General features: G+C 37.7%; 1 protein-coding gene across 2 annotated transcripts in view; it reads right to left on the bottom strand.

Moving 5' to 3' along the window:
• Nucleotides 1-15163, bottom strand: part of AK5 (adenylate kinase 5) — a 220613-nt gene that overhangs the window by 193989 nt on the left and 11461 nt on the right. Inside the window, exons 3-5 of one of the 2 annotated variants that reach the window (XM_037148132.2) lie at nucleotides 11140-11307; nucleotides 6913-7082; nucleotides 6691-6804 (exon numbers count right to left, since the gene is read on the bottom strand). In XM_037148132.2, coding sequence (XP_037004027.2) covers nucleotides 6691-6804; nucleotides 6913-7082; nucleotides 11140-11307 — 452 coding nt within the window. The remainder of the gene's footprint in view (nucleotides 1-6690; nucleotides 6805-6912; nucleotides 7083-11139; nucleotides 11308-15163) is intronic. The other variant, XM_053655593.1, reaches the window with a different exon arrangement.

Below are 15163 nucleotides of genomic sequence, written 5' to 3'. Positions count from 1 at the left end.
TGCCAGGTCCCATTCAGATTATATGAGGGAAGAAAAGGGTTAGTGACCCAATTCTGGGAACTGACTGGCCCATTCCCTGAAAACTAATGCATATGCCAAGAACAGGGAATGAATACAATATACTAATTAGAGCTACCCTATTAATCTTAGTAAATATTAAACCCAGCTTATTTCTCTAACCTGATTTTCCTCTCAAAACTAGAGTTTACATGGTAAAAGTTTTGGTGTGGTTTAGTGGATTGAGTGTCAACCTGTGAACCGAAGTATCACCAGTTCAATTCCCAGTCAGGGCACATGTCTGGGTTGCAGGCCAGGTCCCCAGTGAGGGGTGGGGTGTGAGAGACAACCACACATTGAAGTTTCTCTCCCTCGCTTTTTCTCCCTTCCTTTCCCTCTCTCTAAAAATAAATAAATGAAATCTTTTTTTTAGTTTCTTTTTAAAGTATATTTTACTAGAATCAACAGGTTCCGTTCCTATGTAAACCTAAGAAACAGACTGACCTTGGAATCCCACTAAGCTGACAAAAACCAGACGGCCAACTCAAGGACGCCGACCATAAAGATACATATTGGGACCAGCACCGATACTGCCTGAATGCCCACAGCCCCTCCCCATGATCTCTTTGTTCTGTTTTCCCTCTCCTCACTCCTCATAAAAACCTCTGCCTATACTAAAATGTTAAGTTGTAACCATGATTTAGTATCTCCCAGCTAGTAGTCAAAGTTATGTATTCTGTAACAAATCAAAGTACATAATCAACCTGTGCCTTCACCTCTGGCCAGTTCCCATTGCAGTTGTGAGAAATGCTGATGCCGGAAATAAACTACAGGTGTCCAGGAAAAGGACAAATGCTAAAGCTGTCAGTAAAACCACAGATAGCAGATTGAAGCAAATTGAAAGATAACATGGGAACAAAGGGAGTGACCCTGACCCGGAGCTGCGCTTATTTCCTTTCAGTCCCTCCCCTGTCTCCTGCTTCCTTCTCTCACAAGAAACTGCATGTCCACAGTCCCACTGGGAAGTTACCCCTCCCAAATTCCCACCAACTCCCTATAAAAATCACTGGCTTGACCAGAGATTAAGGTGGGTTTTTGAGGACCAGAGTCCCCCCATCTTCTCGAGATGCCAGCAGTCAAATAAACCACTTTCCTCCTCACCAGCATCTGTCTCAAGAGTTTGGCTTTCATTGTGGCAGGCAGCCAAAACTGGGTTTGGGTTCATGCCTCCCCTCATTATGTCCCCACACCCTAATAATCTCCCCTAGACTGCTCTAGAACCAGAAGATGATCTGTGAGTTCAACTCCTGCTTCTCCATTCCCTGGCCATTGAATTAAAGCTTGTACTGCTAAACACCAAATGCAAAAAGAATCTTTACAGGGGTGTCCAACCTTTTGGCATCTCTGGGCCACACCGGAAGAAGAAAAGTTGTCTTGGGCCACACATTAAATACATTGTGACACATAATCACACACACACACACACACACACACAAACCTCATAATGTTTTAGGTAAATTTACAATTTGGTGTTGGGCCGCATTCACAGCTAACCTGATGAGCTGCATGAGGCTCGCAGGCTGCAGTGTGACACTCCTCCTAGAAGGACAGAGGGTCCCTCCTGGGGACTGGGTCCCCACAGTGGGGTCCTGGAAGATCCTAGATTGGTAACATATGTTCTGCATTCTTTTCCTCCTTCCAACCAACTGGAACGTGGCCATGGCAGTGACCCAGCTTTCATCGCACAGATGTTGACCAAGTTCCACGGCAGGGTTTCCAGTGTGTGCTGGGGACTGCTGAGGCCCTTTCAGGAAGGCTACAGGTCAGAACTATTTCCATATTAACACTAAGAAATTGTGTGTCTTTTTCACTGCTACTCTCTCACAAATACACAATGGAGTTTTCCATGTTTACATGAAGTGTGATATCACGGCAGCTGCAATGCAAAAGCAGACTAAGCATCCAGCTCTCTTCCATTAATCTAGAAATTAGAGGGATTTTTAAAAGTGTAAAGGTGGTGCCTCTCTTATTGCTGTAATTTCTTATTTGGAAAATATGGTTGCTTTTCATAAAAATGGGTTATTTTATGTTACCTGTATGGATTTATTATTGTCGTAAGATAAATTATTAAATATTTTAAAATTTGTTTCAGCTTCCTATATGGTAAATATCAACAGATAGGGTTCATGTAAATTAAAGCTTTTTTTGAGATCTTTGATAATTGTTAAAAGTGTAAAAGGGTCTATGACCCAAAAATTTGAGAGCTGTTGCCCCAGGGGTTGGAGGAGCAATGACTTGGAAAGAACCTGCGGCATTTCTGAGTGAAAGTGAGGAATGAAGCTGCCCTGCTCTCACTCATGATGAGGCCGTTATGTACAAGAGAAGTAAGTTTCTGTGTTATGTCACTATATCATTTTATTATGGCATCTTGTATTTACCCTGAATTTTATATATATATATATATATATATATATATATATATATATATACACACACACACATTCATGCACATACACACACATATATTTATATAAGCAATAGTCATACAAGTGGGGCATTACTATATATAAAACTAAAATATGTGGCATTAGTTTGCATGGGCAGTAAAGGCTCATACATTTTAGGCTACAAAGTGGATAACCCTTGTTACATCATTGCAAAATATTCAGTAAAACTACTACTTGTGATAACCTGGAAGGCAGGTGATGTTCCTATGGAGCCCATAGCTAGTGAAGAAGTGGCTAGAAAGAGCTAGAATATTAGTTTCTGTTGACTGCACTCTGTTGCATTTAACAGCATATTACTATAGGTAAACTCAAGAAAAAATCAACCAATTTACAAGTAGATAAAGAATAAAGAAAGGCTGAAAATGCAAACTGCTCGTGTACCACCAAACAAAAGAGACAAAGCTATTATTGCTCAACAGACTCCCATTAAACCCTCTTTTACTTCCAAAAAAAAAAATGAACCAGCCTTGAGTCAAAACCCAGACTATGTTTTTTTATGTGGCCTTAAGGTAACTGCTATCAAAAATGAGAAAACAAAGAAAGAAAGTGGTTTCATTACTATATTTAAGAAAGAACTTCGGGTGTAGTTATAGGCTGTGAAACTAAGTGGACACAAAAGAGAAGATGCCTACCATATTTTTGAGGAAATGGCTTTACCCAAGTAACCAAAATCTTGTATTTTTTCTAAAAATAGCTCCCAAGGAGTGTAATCACCAACACGCCACTTTGATGGGGCTATGCAGGACAACAGATGACAGGGAAAACTTCTTGAAGGGCCAGGGGCCTTGGAAGAGAACAAAGAGTTACTCCATGAGAGAGAAGCAGGAGTTGCCAATGAACTAGCCCAGGAAACCACTCCACTGCCCAGGCAAGAACGCTCCGCCATCCCTGCCTCACACCATTTGTTATTTGATTTGGCTCAGTGACTACTACGTACAGGATGGGGGAAAAGCAGGCTTACAGTTGTTCGTATGAGAAATAATACAATAATTAATATGTAATAACACAAGAATAAACTCTTTGTTTCATATACTCACAACAGTCAACCTGCTTTTGCCCACCCTGTATATTGCCAAACTTCCCTTTTTCCAACAGGAGTCTTCATTTCCCTCTTCCTGGTCTTGTTCTTTCCCTGTTTGTTGTGGCAGGAAGGGAAGACAAGTTGATGTTTAGTTTATAGGTGGCTGAGTATGAGGAGTTGAACTGGGACTGAACAGGGAGAACTGACCTGCACATCAACAAGGAACAGGCAAATGGAAGAGTTGTGAAGGACAAGGTATGAGACCGGGGCTGTTCCCGACTTGTATCCTTTATAATAAGCTGGTAAATATGAGTGTTTTCCTGAGTTTGGAGCATTGTTCTACCGAATTACTAAAACTGAAGAGGGCATGTGGGAACCCCTGAATTCATAGCTGGTTGGGCAGAAGTGTGGGTGGCTCCCAAGACTTGTAAATGATGTCTGAAGTGGGGGCAGTCTTGTGGGACCTAGCCATCAATCTGCAGTGTCTGTGCAAACTCTGAATAGTGTCAGAGTTGAAGTCAATTCGTGGGCACCTGGTTGGTGCTGGAGAACTGGAGAATTGGAGTGGGATATGCCACACATTTGGTGTCAGAAATGGTGCCAGAAAAAAAACAATACCCCAGGAGCTTAACTGCACAGAGGTTGTGGGACCCTAACTCCTCTTTACATAAACACTTCAGCGTTGCCTCTGCACCCTCCAAACTCCTGCACTCAGCAATGGAGGCATCGACCTCAGGTATCATGGTACTGCCCACAGTGACCAAGAACCTCTAGGCTGCCATGATGCCAACCTAAGAAGATGTTAAATCGATCTTCTCCAGACCCAGAGCATAGCTGAGGGTAGCAAATCAAGTGACAGCACATTTTAACGAGAGATACCAGATGATCCTACAGATCTCGCTAACAGGAATCCCCAAACCAGTTTTGTGACTCTTGGCCCATCACCGGGTCCTGGCTGTATCAGAGAAGTGGAGATTGATCAGGGATCCAGAGAGAGTTCCTGGAGAGTTATATATTTGCAGCCTCTTTTCTTCTACCTGCCCCATTATAAGCTACATGAGGAAGAATTTCAGGATTCTGAGATGTCACTTTAGGTTTCTGAGCCTGAACCAGGACCAACCTGGGGATAGCAGAGATGTATTAAATTGAATGAGACGTTAAAGTCTTGATTTAGGTTAAACAGAACTTTTTTTTAAATTAATTTTTCCCCAGCTTTTTTTGGGACATAATTGGGGACTAGGCTTTTTCATACCTGAAAATGAGATGATCTGTTAATGTTTTGAAAGTAATGTCGAAAAGCTATAGGCTCTCCCTGAGCCATTATGCAGAGGAGCAGAGGGAGCCATGATGCAGCATGTTTGAAAGGCAATAGAGAGGATCAAATAGCGTTTTATGCCTGTGCTTGCCAAGAGCATCTCACTCAATGCATAGGGTGGGGACCAGGTTGGGCAGGAATGCCTGTCCACCTGGCTGTCATGCCTCCACCAGTCGCCAAGAGTCATAGGGAATGGCTGCCATAGCATTTTCAATGGCCATGCCATGTGGCAGCAATAGCAACAAAACAATGTATTTTTTTAGATTCTCTCTTCAAGGCCAGAGCAATTAGAGCCAAGCTCTTAAACTGAGTAAGCACCAGAGGTTCTGGACTAACTGGGGGAGGAGGAAACCTGAGGAGGGGAGAAAGATGCTACAGCACAATAGGGGTCCCAATACAGTGATGCAGAAGACTCAAAGAAAGGCTTATGATGCTACCCTCTGGCCTTAAACTCCCTAACTCCACACTTCTCTCATACAGGAATAAACTTAAATCTTATTTGACTTAATCCTCTCTGATGCAATATCTATAATATGTTAAACGCTTCTTTAAATAAGTACAAAAAAGATAAACAAGTCTGTAGAAATATGGAGAAAGGAAAGCCAGTAATTCATACAAGAAAGAAACACAAATGGGTACCAAATAGCTGAAAATATACATACCCTAAGTAGTAACTCAAGACATGTAAATTTGAAAAATGAAATACCATTTCTTACATATTAGGTTGACAAAAATTTTAAATATGAACTATATCTGGTTAAAAATAAAAATTATATCTGGAAGAAACAAAGTCTCAATTAATGTTGATGGGACTATACTTGGAAAGACTTTGCAGGACAGTGTGGAAATAACTACAAAAATTAAAATGCATTTGTATGTGAATATGTGCACATGTGTAAGTGTGTAATGCACAGAAAAAAGGCCTGGAACATAAATATACAGCTTAATAGTGTTTTTATCAGGAGAGGAGGGTCAGTGGAATGGGAGAAGGGTATTAATGAAATTTCACATTTTATACCAACTTAAAACTTTTATGACCACACATTATTTTTTAATTAAATATTTCAAATGAAAAATTAGTTACACTAGCCTTTCAAAAGTTAAATAGATATGCAAAGTGTTTTCATTGATTTATTTCCCTTTAAAAGAGATGTGTTAGGTACATAGCAGACATAATCTACTCAAGTCTGAGTAAACTTTGGTAACCTGAACCCTACTTTGTTACAGGGAAGCAGTTTATTATTTCACAGCCCAAGGAAGGGGGGCTTCTTTAATTAGTAACAATGCAAATACAAGTGATATTTTATATCCCTGGACAGTAGTAAATAAGGCTTGTTTTTAGTAATTAAAGATTAAAAATACAATTTTAGGGATTTGAAATAAAGGTTAAGGAGATTAGTGTTTTTAATAAAAATAGTTCTTTTATTAGTTTTCATCTTTTCTTTTTGGCAGAGACTGTCTTGAGTCTTTAATCTTGTGTGCCAAGGAAATGACCTTCTGCCACCTCCTACTGAAGTCCTTGCCTGTTTTCAGACCAGAAGTCATTTCAAGTAACAGCAAGTCTTCCAAGAAATCTTTTTTTTAAAAAGCTCAAAGTTTTAAGTAAAAAGTAGGTCATTTAAAATATAAGGAGCCCTGATTGACTTCGGGCCTATGAAACAAAAGATCACCAGTTTGATTCTCAGTCAGGGCACATGCCTGGGTTGCAGGCCAGATGCCCAGTAAGGGACACTTGAGAGGCAACCACACATTGATGTTTCTCTCCTTTTCTCCTTCCCTTCCCTTCCCCTCTCTCCAAAAATAAATAAATTTGAAAATAAATAAAATAAAATATAAGGAGACATTCTTACTTGGTCCTCAAAAGACAGAGCCTGGGCAACGTCTCTTGGAAATCCATCAATAACAATGCCTTCTTCATCAGGTATCTGCATCAATTTTTGTTTTATCTCTGTAATTGTTGTTTCCTTTTGTAAAGAAAATAAGATGAAAAACCACAGTTAAACTTACTGTACTCACAACTGGTATAAAAACTGCAGAATTATTTTTTAAAAAAGCAAATTACACAGCAGTACCTGTGGGGCCAATTCTCCAGTTGTGATTATTTTGGCAATGAGACTCCATTTCCTGTTGCTGCTGGCACTGTGGATCTTCTTTCTTAATAATTCTCCCACAGAAATGCATTGGAATCCATAGCGTTCCGCGATTTTCAAACTCTGAGTACCCTTTCCACTTCCTGGACCACCTAGCATTTGAAACAGGCAAAACTGTGAGCTTCTCATACAGAAAGAAACTCCCTTTTATACAACAACTACCTTCATCGTGAGACGCAGCTTCTAGACCAACAGCATCAGGGCGGGTAACTGTCCCACTTGTGGCATTCTCAACCCCACTCCTGAATGCAGGGCAAGTGCAGATTAACCAAGGAGAGCGGAGAACTGTCGTGATCAACTCAACTAACTGCATTAGATGAAAGAGACCAGTTTTTTTTGCAGTTAAAAGAAAACTTCACTATTTTTCTATGTAAACACTCACACGTTTTCCTCATAAACAACTACATCATACAAAGGACAATGAAGTAACAGACACATTTCATGTCAGCAGAGAGTTAACGTGCAATATAGTGAAATATAACAATTATTTTTGACAAAGGAAAACCAATATTGGCATGACATCTAAATTTTTTGAATTTTTTCTGTTCATGCATATCCTTGCCTTAACTCCTTTAAGTTTGAAAGTACTTTTATGCAGAAAATATGCAGAGTGAATAAAATAGATTCTTAAGGTACAGCCATTTTACAAAACTCATGATAATTTTGATTTTGAGATACATTAGTGTGAAATAATCAATACTTTGCAATATAACTCCATACTAATCATTGGTAGTTGCCATTTATTTTTAAAAATGTAAGTACTAAAATAATTATAAATATAGGGCTCAGATTTTACATTCAAATCATATTGGATTATTTTAGTTAATTTATATTTGTAAGTAAACTAGATGAATAGGAATCTAAAGTCTGAACTAATTTCAAAATACAGCACAGACAACCAGCCTAGTCTGATTTATTTGCTGACAATTATCAAAGTGAAATATTTTCAAACACTTGAGGAAAAATTATTGACTGTAGACAAAATCTCATTAAAAATCAATGTCTAATAAAATGCTTTCGTAATATTCACTGAAATATAATTGTAATTTATTAAGCAATGTTGAAAATAAAAATTCAATAGAAAAGTGAGTTGATGTTCTACCTACTAATTCAAAATATTAATTTTTTTGCATGTAAGTCATTTTATATATAATTATTTAGTCAATTTTTTAATTCTTGTTGCAAATAATTAAGTAAAACAGAAAAACAGGTGTTTTGTTTTGTGTTTTACAAGGAGGGTTCCAAATGGGTAGAATTAGTCATCTGGGGCTTATTTCCTCACTAAAAATTTAATGTGCAGGGGTATAAAATCAACTAATATAATGAGATCCATTTCTTAACCTCAATCCCAGATAATGTACCTGACAATATCTGGCTTTCACCTTTTTAATTTCTTTATTCAACTTAGGATAGGGATTTGTTTACATTTTGATCATTCTCTTTCTAAGAACCTCTAAATTCTATCCTAGTAATTTAATGTTATGTACTATTAGCAGATTAAATTAATTACTTTGTCAATCAGAAGTTAGTTTTGGTTGTAAATAGCTGCTTTTAGCCTATTAACCTATGGGCAAATTATGAATTGGCTTGAAGAAAAAAATATATGACCGCTCCATCAAAAAATTTAAACTGATTTAATCCCTGAAAAACAAGTTATTTTTTGTAAACTGTATTTTCATCCTTAATCTCACAAACCATCAAACTAATATATTATAAAATCCACTGAATTTAAAAAATTAAACACTAAGAAAGTTATGGCACTTCACAGAAAAAATTTGTTTTTTGTCAACTAATGGAAGCAATAGCAGAAAACAACAAAAAATGATGAGTATAATTGACAGAGAACAGCATTAATTTATTGGATGAGTTTGGCTACTTATTTTTTTAAATATTTTTAAATTAATTTTTTGGAGAGGGGAAGAGAGGGAGAAAGAGAGGGAGAGAAACATCAATGTATGGTTGGTTCTTGTGCGCCCCCTATTGGGGACCTGGCCCACAACCCAGGCATGTGCTCTGACTGGGAATTGAACTAGTTACCCTTTTATTTGCAGGCCGGCACTCAATCACTGAGCCACACCAGCCAGGCCTACTTATTTATTCTTAAAAACTAATTTTACTTTATTCTCTCTGAACTCAGAGTGAGCTTAAATTTTGTCCTATTTATTTATCTCTAATACTTATAAATACTAGAATCCATCTAACTCTTAGATTTTATGATTACATTAACATAAGAGAGATTAGTATCTGTACCAAGAAGGTCATCTTAAAAAAAAAAGTTTTGTATCTCCAGAAGGGAAATTTTGTTTATTTGGATGTAATACCATGTAAAATTATCTGTACCTCCCCCACTAGTTTTCCAGGTTGGAAAGTAAAAATTTATAAGGTTCAGGCACAATTATTTTATAATTCCTCAAAAGTCATAAAATGGCTTCGTTTTTTTAAAATGACCTAACTTTTGGGTTTTCCTTTCTTCTTTTATCTCAATCCTCTAAAAGTTATTTATAATCCTTGGCTTTATATCATTCATGTAATACATAAAATATAACAATATAGCATGCCAGTCTGAAACCAAAAATCACACCCTTGGAAAGCAAGTTGATTTTACTGAGTAAAAAAAGAACTCTTAAGCAGAGGAGATTTGAACATTCATGTCTTCTCCAAAGATCTTGATTTATTGAAATATTTTAATCATTTTTATATAAAATTCTCACTCACAAAATACTCACCTATAGACTGTTTTACACAAGGGCAATTTGGTATTGCCCTTGTGTAATACACATTGCCCACATTTTTTATGGTCAATCAAGCCTCCTTTTTCATTCCATTAATAATAAGTATTTCATTATAAATGGTAAAATAATTTCCAGTTATGTGTGTAGCTGTTCTAATAAAGCATTTCTTTGTCTTACAGTTAATCTCAAAATTTTAAACACATTCACAAAAATTCCATTTTTAAGAAGACAGAGAAGTTTATGTCATGAATGATTCCATACACTATACGAATATTTTGACTTTTGGGAAGTTGAGTTATCTATTTCCTTTCTATCACATTATTTTAAACAATTCAGGGTTAAATATGTTTGCAATTCCATTTTAATTACACTTAGAGATATACAAATGTCGCTCTTCCTGCTCTGGTGCACTTAAATTCTTGTTATAGCTTGCTGTGTTTATCTGCATGCGTTTTTCCTAGTTGCCATCATCGTTATAGTTTCTAGGAGCAGTTCTTTGCATGAAGTCTGTATACGTTTTGCCCTCTGTTAACACTTTCTGGCTAGAATAGCTTTGAGTATTTCACATTAGATTTTTGCTTTCCGCAATCTCTAAGTAGGCCTAGTCAAACTGCAAAGTGAGACAGTAGCTACATATATATCATGTTCACAGGTCTCTTCTTATTTTTTTAATAGATTTTGAGGAAATTAGAATTTGCAAGAGTGGTCAAAAATGCATTCTGGAAAAAGTAGTTAAAACATTTTCAATATCTATCCTGTGACATGGCATCAGACTGATATTTCTGTATTCCAAGTAAGATTCATAGTGGCAATTAAAAAATTAACTATTATCACTAAATTTTTATTCTTAGATGTTATATGCTGTGTAAAATACTATTCTTTTCGATATGCTTTTCTAAAAGAAATAACATCAAAACTTACATTTTATGTAGTTGCCAGTTTGCCATAAGGAAGATTCATTTATGAGTCTTAACCAGCTTATCATGATTGTCATTACTGTTCCCTGTACAGTTAATAGTGAATAAATATTAAATTTGTCGAGGTAAAGGGAAAAACGCATCGTGTTTAGAAAACTTCTAATAAATTCAGTTATCTATGTTAAAAATTAGACAAAACCACAGGACAAAAGCTTTGAAGGGGTTAGCACTTTCAATTCATTATACAGAAACATGACACTCTAATGGGTTCTGTAAAAGTACAATAGCATTAGATTGCACAATTATAACAATTTCTGTTTCATTGAAAATTATGCTAAAATATTTCCATTTACTTATTTCTTGAGCTTTTGTTTGTTTGGTTTGTCATTTTTTATCCACTAAGCATTTGCAAATGTGATAGATAATTGACACAATTTTCTAAATGTAAATATATAAATCAAGTTAGAAATAGTATGAGAATTTGCTTTCTGTCCTCATACCTATGACAAGAATGATTTTTGGTCGAGGTCTGGTAGGATCAAAAACCTCGTATTCCTCAATCAACTCTGCAGTCTCGGAGAGGTCCGTGTCACTCTCTATGGAGAATTGATGGATTGGAGGGAGCCGATCGTACCGCCGATAGGGAAAATTTGAATTTTCAGGCATTACTGCAAAAAAGTAAGATAACTTTGAAACGGAAAAAAAGGAATAGCTGAAAAAAACTTTCTTGCACTTACTTGATTAGCAGAAAACATTTAAAAACTAAACAAGTTTCATTTTTTTCAACTTGAGGAAGACCCCATCTCGTAAGTGGTCAGCAAACCTTTTGTTAAAGGGTCAGATAGTCCATAATTTGGGCTTTGAGGGACATGCAGTCTTAGACTCAACTTGGCCACAGTAGTGGGAATGCAGTCATAGACAAAATACAGGGTAGGGCAAACGTAGGTTTATATTGTTCGCATGAAAAATAACACATAATCAATAATACAAGAACAAACTTTGTGTTGCACATACTTACAGGTGTAAACCTACTTTTGTCACATCCTGTATAAACAAACAGATGTACTTGTGTTCTAATAAAACCTTATTTATAAAAACAGGCAGTGAGCCAGAGTTGGCCTATGGGTCATGGTTTGCCAACCTTGGCCTCAAGGAACCTTCTTAAGTACCGCCTAGTCTTGCTCGGTCATTTTTATACATCATGGTGTGTGCAAATGAAACTCTCTGGACTTGTGCAATGCACAACCACCACCACTTTCACAACCACATGTAGCTCTCCAAGCAGTCAATGCTTATGTATAAGATATTTCATTTATTTAATAAATATAGACACACAATCACTATGATCCAGGCACTCTAATGTAGTCCAGTGGAAAGGCTTGGTGGCATAGTGCACAAAAACTTAGGGCACTGTTATAAGACAGGTAAAATGATAGCAAACAATTTCTACTGATACTGAATTTTGCTGATATTGAAAAATATTCTAAATATCTTTAAATATCAGAGAATTTTACTTTCCCTATATTGATTATCATTAACTTCCTTGATTTATAAATGTAACTGAAGATTTAAGATTATACCTACAATGGCAGAAGTTTAATGAATGGGTAGATCCATTTGGGTTAGAGTGGTAAGAAAGGACTTGCAAAAGAGGCATGGCCTGAACTTTGAAAGACAAGTGTATCTCAGTTGGTAGAAACAAAAACCCAAAGACTCAGAGTCAGAAATACAAATGAAATATTCAAAAGGACCACAGGACAGAGTGGCAAGTCCAAGTCAGGCAGATGGTCTTAACCAATTGTCTCTCTATATAATTTTGGCTTTTCCCTTCCTCACCACATGTGTTAATATTCTAGAAGGCACAGAGAAGCCCTAACTACCCAAAGACACCTGCACAAAGGAGACAGAAGGACACCTGGCCTTCCATGAGGGGACTTCTGAATTTTAGTGTGGCATGATTTATACTTCCTTCCAGGGTGTAGACCAGGTAGAAATTCCCATTATTTGTTTACACAACAAATGAGGTCACTGACTACTGTCCCACTGGACTCCCTTAAGTTCTACAAAAAGAATGGAGTAGTCTGCAGATAATAGTGGATATTCTTTTTGGGGAAATTCTGGGAAGGGCTGTCATGGAAGGCACTGATGACCATATCCTGTTCTGCCTTGGAACTGAATTATTTCACCCAACATAGGGCAATACTAGGCATTATGCTTGATTACTTTTTCCCTCATTCTACACATCTACTGCCACTGAGTTTTTTAAAAATTTCATCTTTATTGCATGTTATTACCATTACTATTTAGTCTTCTTACACCCTTCTCTTCCCCAGCAATCACCACACTGTGGTTCATGTCCATGAGTCCTTTATGTTTTTGCTCAATCCCTCCACCCCCTAACTGCCCCCATCACTAGCTGTCATCTGGTCTCCATCTATGAGTCTGACTCCATTTTCTTTTAGTCCAGTTTGTTCATTAGAGTCCACGTATAAATGGAATCATATAGTATTTGTCTTTCTCTGACTTAACACAATGTTCTCCAGGTCCATCCATACTGTTGCAAAGGGTACAGTTTTCTTCTTCTTCTTCATTTTTTATGGCTGAGTAGTATTCCATTGTATAAACATCCCACAGTTGTTTTATATGCACATCTATTGATGGACACTTGGGCTGCTTCCATATCTTGGTGATGGTAAATAACACTGCAATGAACATAGGGGTGCTTATGTTCTTTCAAATTAGTGTTTTGGGTTCCTTTGGGTACATTCCCAGAAGTGGGATAGCTGGGTCAAAAGGCAGATCCATTTTTAATATTTTGAGATATCTCCATACTGCTTTCCATAGTGGCTGCACCAATCCATAGTCCCACCAACAGTGCAAAAGGGTTCCCTTTTCTCTGCATCCTTGCCAGCACTTGTTGATTTATTGATGATAGCCATTCTGACAGATGTGAGATGGCATCTCATTGTAGTTTTAATTTGCATTTCTCTGATGATTAGTGACATTGAGCAGCTATTCATATGTCTGTTGGCCATCTGTATGTCCTCTTTGGAGGTATATCTATTTGGGTCCTTTGCCCAATTTTAATTGGATTGCTTGATTTTATGGTGTTAAGTTTTGTAAGTACTTTATAAATTTTAAATATTAAGCCATTATCAGATGTATCGGCAAATATGTTCTCCCATTCTGTGGATTGTCTTTTTATTTTTTGATGATTTCCTTCATTTTGCAAAAACCTTTCAGTTTGATGAATTCTCATTTGTTTATTTTTTCTTTTGTTTCCCTTGCCTGGGGAGATATATCTGATAAATTTCTATGAGCAATGTCTGAAATTTTGCTGCCTATGTTTTCTTTTAGGATTTTTATGGTTTGGGGTCTAACATTTAAGTCTTTGATCCATTTTTATTTATTCTTGTGTGTGGTGTAAGAAGGTCATCTAGTTTAATTTTTCTGCATGTATCTGCCCAATTTTCCCAACACTGTTCATTGTATAAACTATCTTTAGTCCATTGTATGTGCTTGCTTCCTGTGTTGAATATTAATTGACTATAAAGGTGTGGGTTTATTTCTGGATTCTCTATTCTGTTCCATTGATCTGATGTGGGGGCAACTTTTTTGAGAGCCCCCCCCCAGCCCCCAAGTGCCACGGACACAAGTGAATATGACTGAGTCATGAATTGATCTGTTTAGGGAGGAGCAGTGGCCTGTGGCCAGTTTCTCAGGGGAGACAAAGGCCAGCAGTGGCCAGTTTCTCTGAGGGGAAAAAGGCCCTGAGCGCCCTGCTCAATAGCCTTTTATTGGGTTGTAATATACAGGAATTCAGAGTGGCAAGGATCAAACAGTAGATAACATTTCAAAGAGATCTGAGGGCTTCAGAGTCTGAGTCAGTGTTTGTCAGGAAGAGAGTTGCAGAAACTTTGGGAGACATACTTATTTCCTCTCGGACCCTTATCATATGAATGAAAGCGCTCTTAGCAGAGCAGATTTCACAGGTTTATCAGGAAGTCTTTGTGATGCCAGATTTTCCCCCAGGACATGCTTTAGCAAGGCAAGGAGCTGCACCTCTCCCCATCAGGTATTCAGGCTTAAGGGGATTAGAGCCAGGAAGCACTTCTCCCAGAGAACATGAGGACTCAGGCTATGTCAAAGCCAGGGGGTGAGAGGCTATTACTCTTTGTTGCAGCTCCCCACTGAGTCCTTCCATGAAGGCCTCCCAAGTGATCAAGTCTGGCTTAGGTTGCCCCCGCCCCCCGCCTCACTGTGAGGGGTCTTACCCATCATTGACTTCCGACCAAGCTTTGGGGGCAGGGAGAGGAACTGAGGCAGCATTTGCTACCAGAGACAAGCTTTGTCTCCTGCGGCTGGCACTCCAAAGGTCGTGGCTAGCCCTTAGCCACAAGGGGTGGAGATACAATTCCTAAAACCAGGCAGAGCAGTCTACAACAATCTATGTGTTTGTTTTTTATGTCAGCACCAAGCTGTTTTGATTACGGCCTTGTTGTATAGTTTGATATTAGGTATCAT

The sequence above is a fragment of the Artibeus jamaicensis genome, unplaced genomic scaffold, assembly GCF_021234435.1.
Source record: "Artibeus jamaicensis isolate MK-2021 breed Jamaican fruit bat unplaced genomic scaffold, CSHL_Jam_final scaffold_1019, whole genome shotgun sequence".
NCBI lineage: Eukaryota > Metazoa > Chordata > Mammalia > Chiroptera > Phyllostomidae > Artibeus > Artibeus jamaicensis.
Note: the sequence above shows the minus strand (reverse complement) of the source record. Positions and strands in the feature narration are given on the sequence as shown.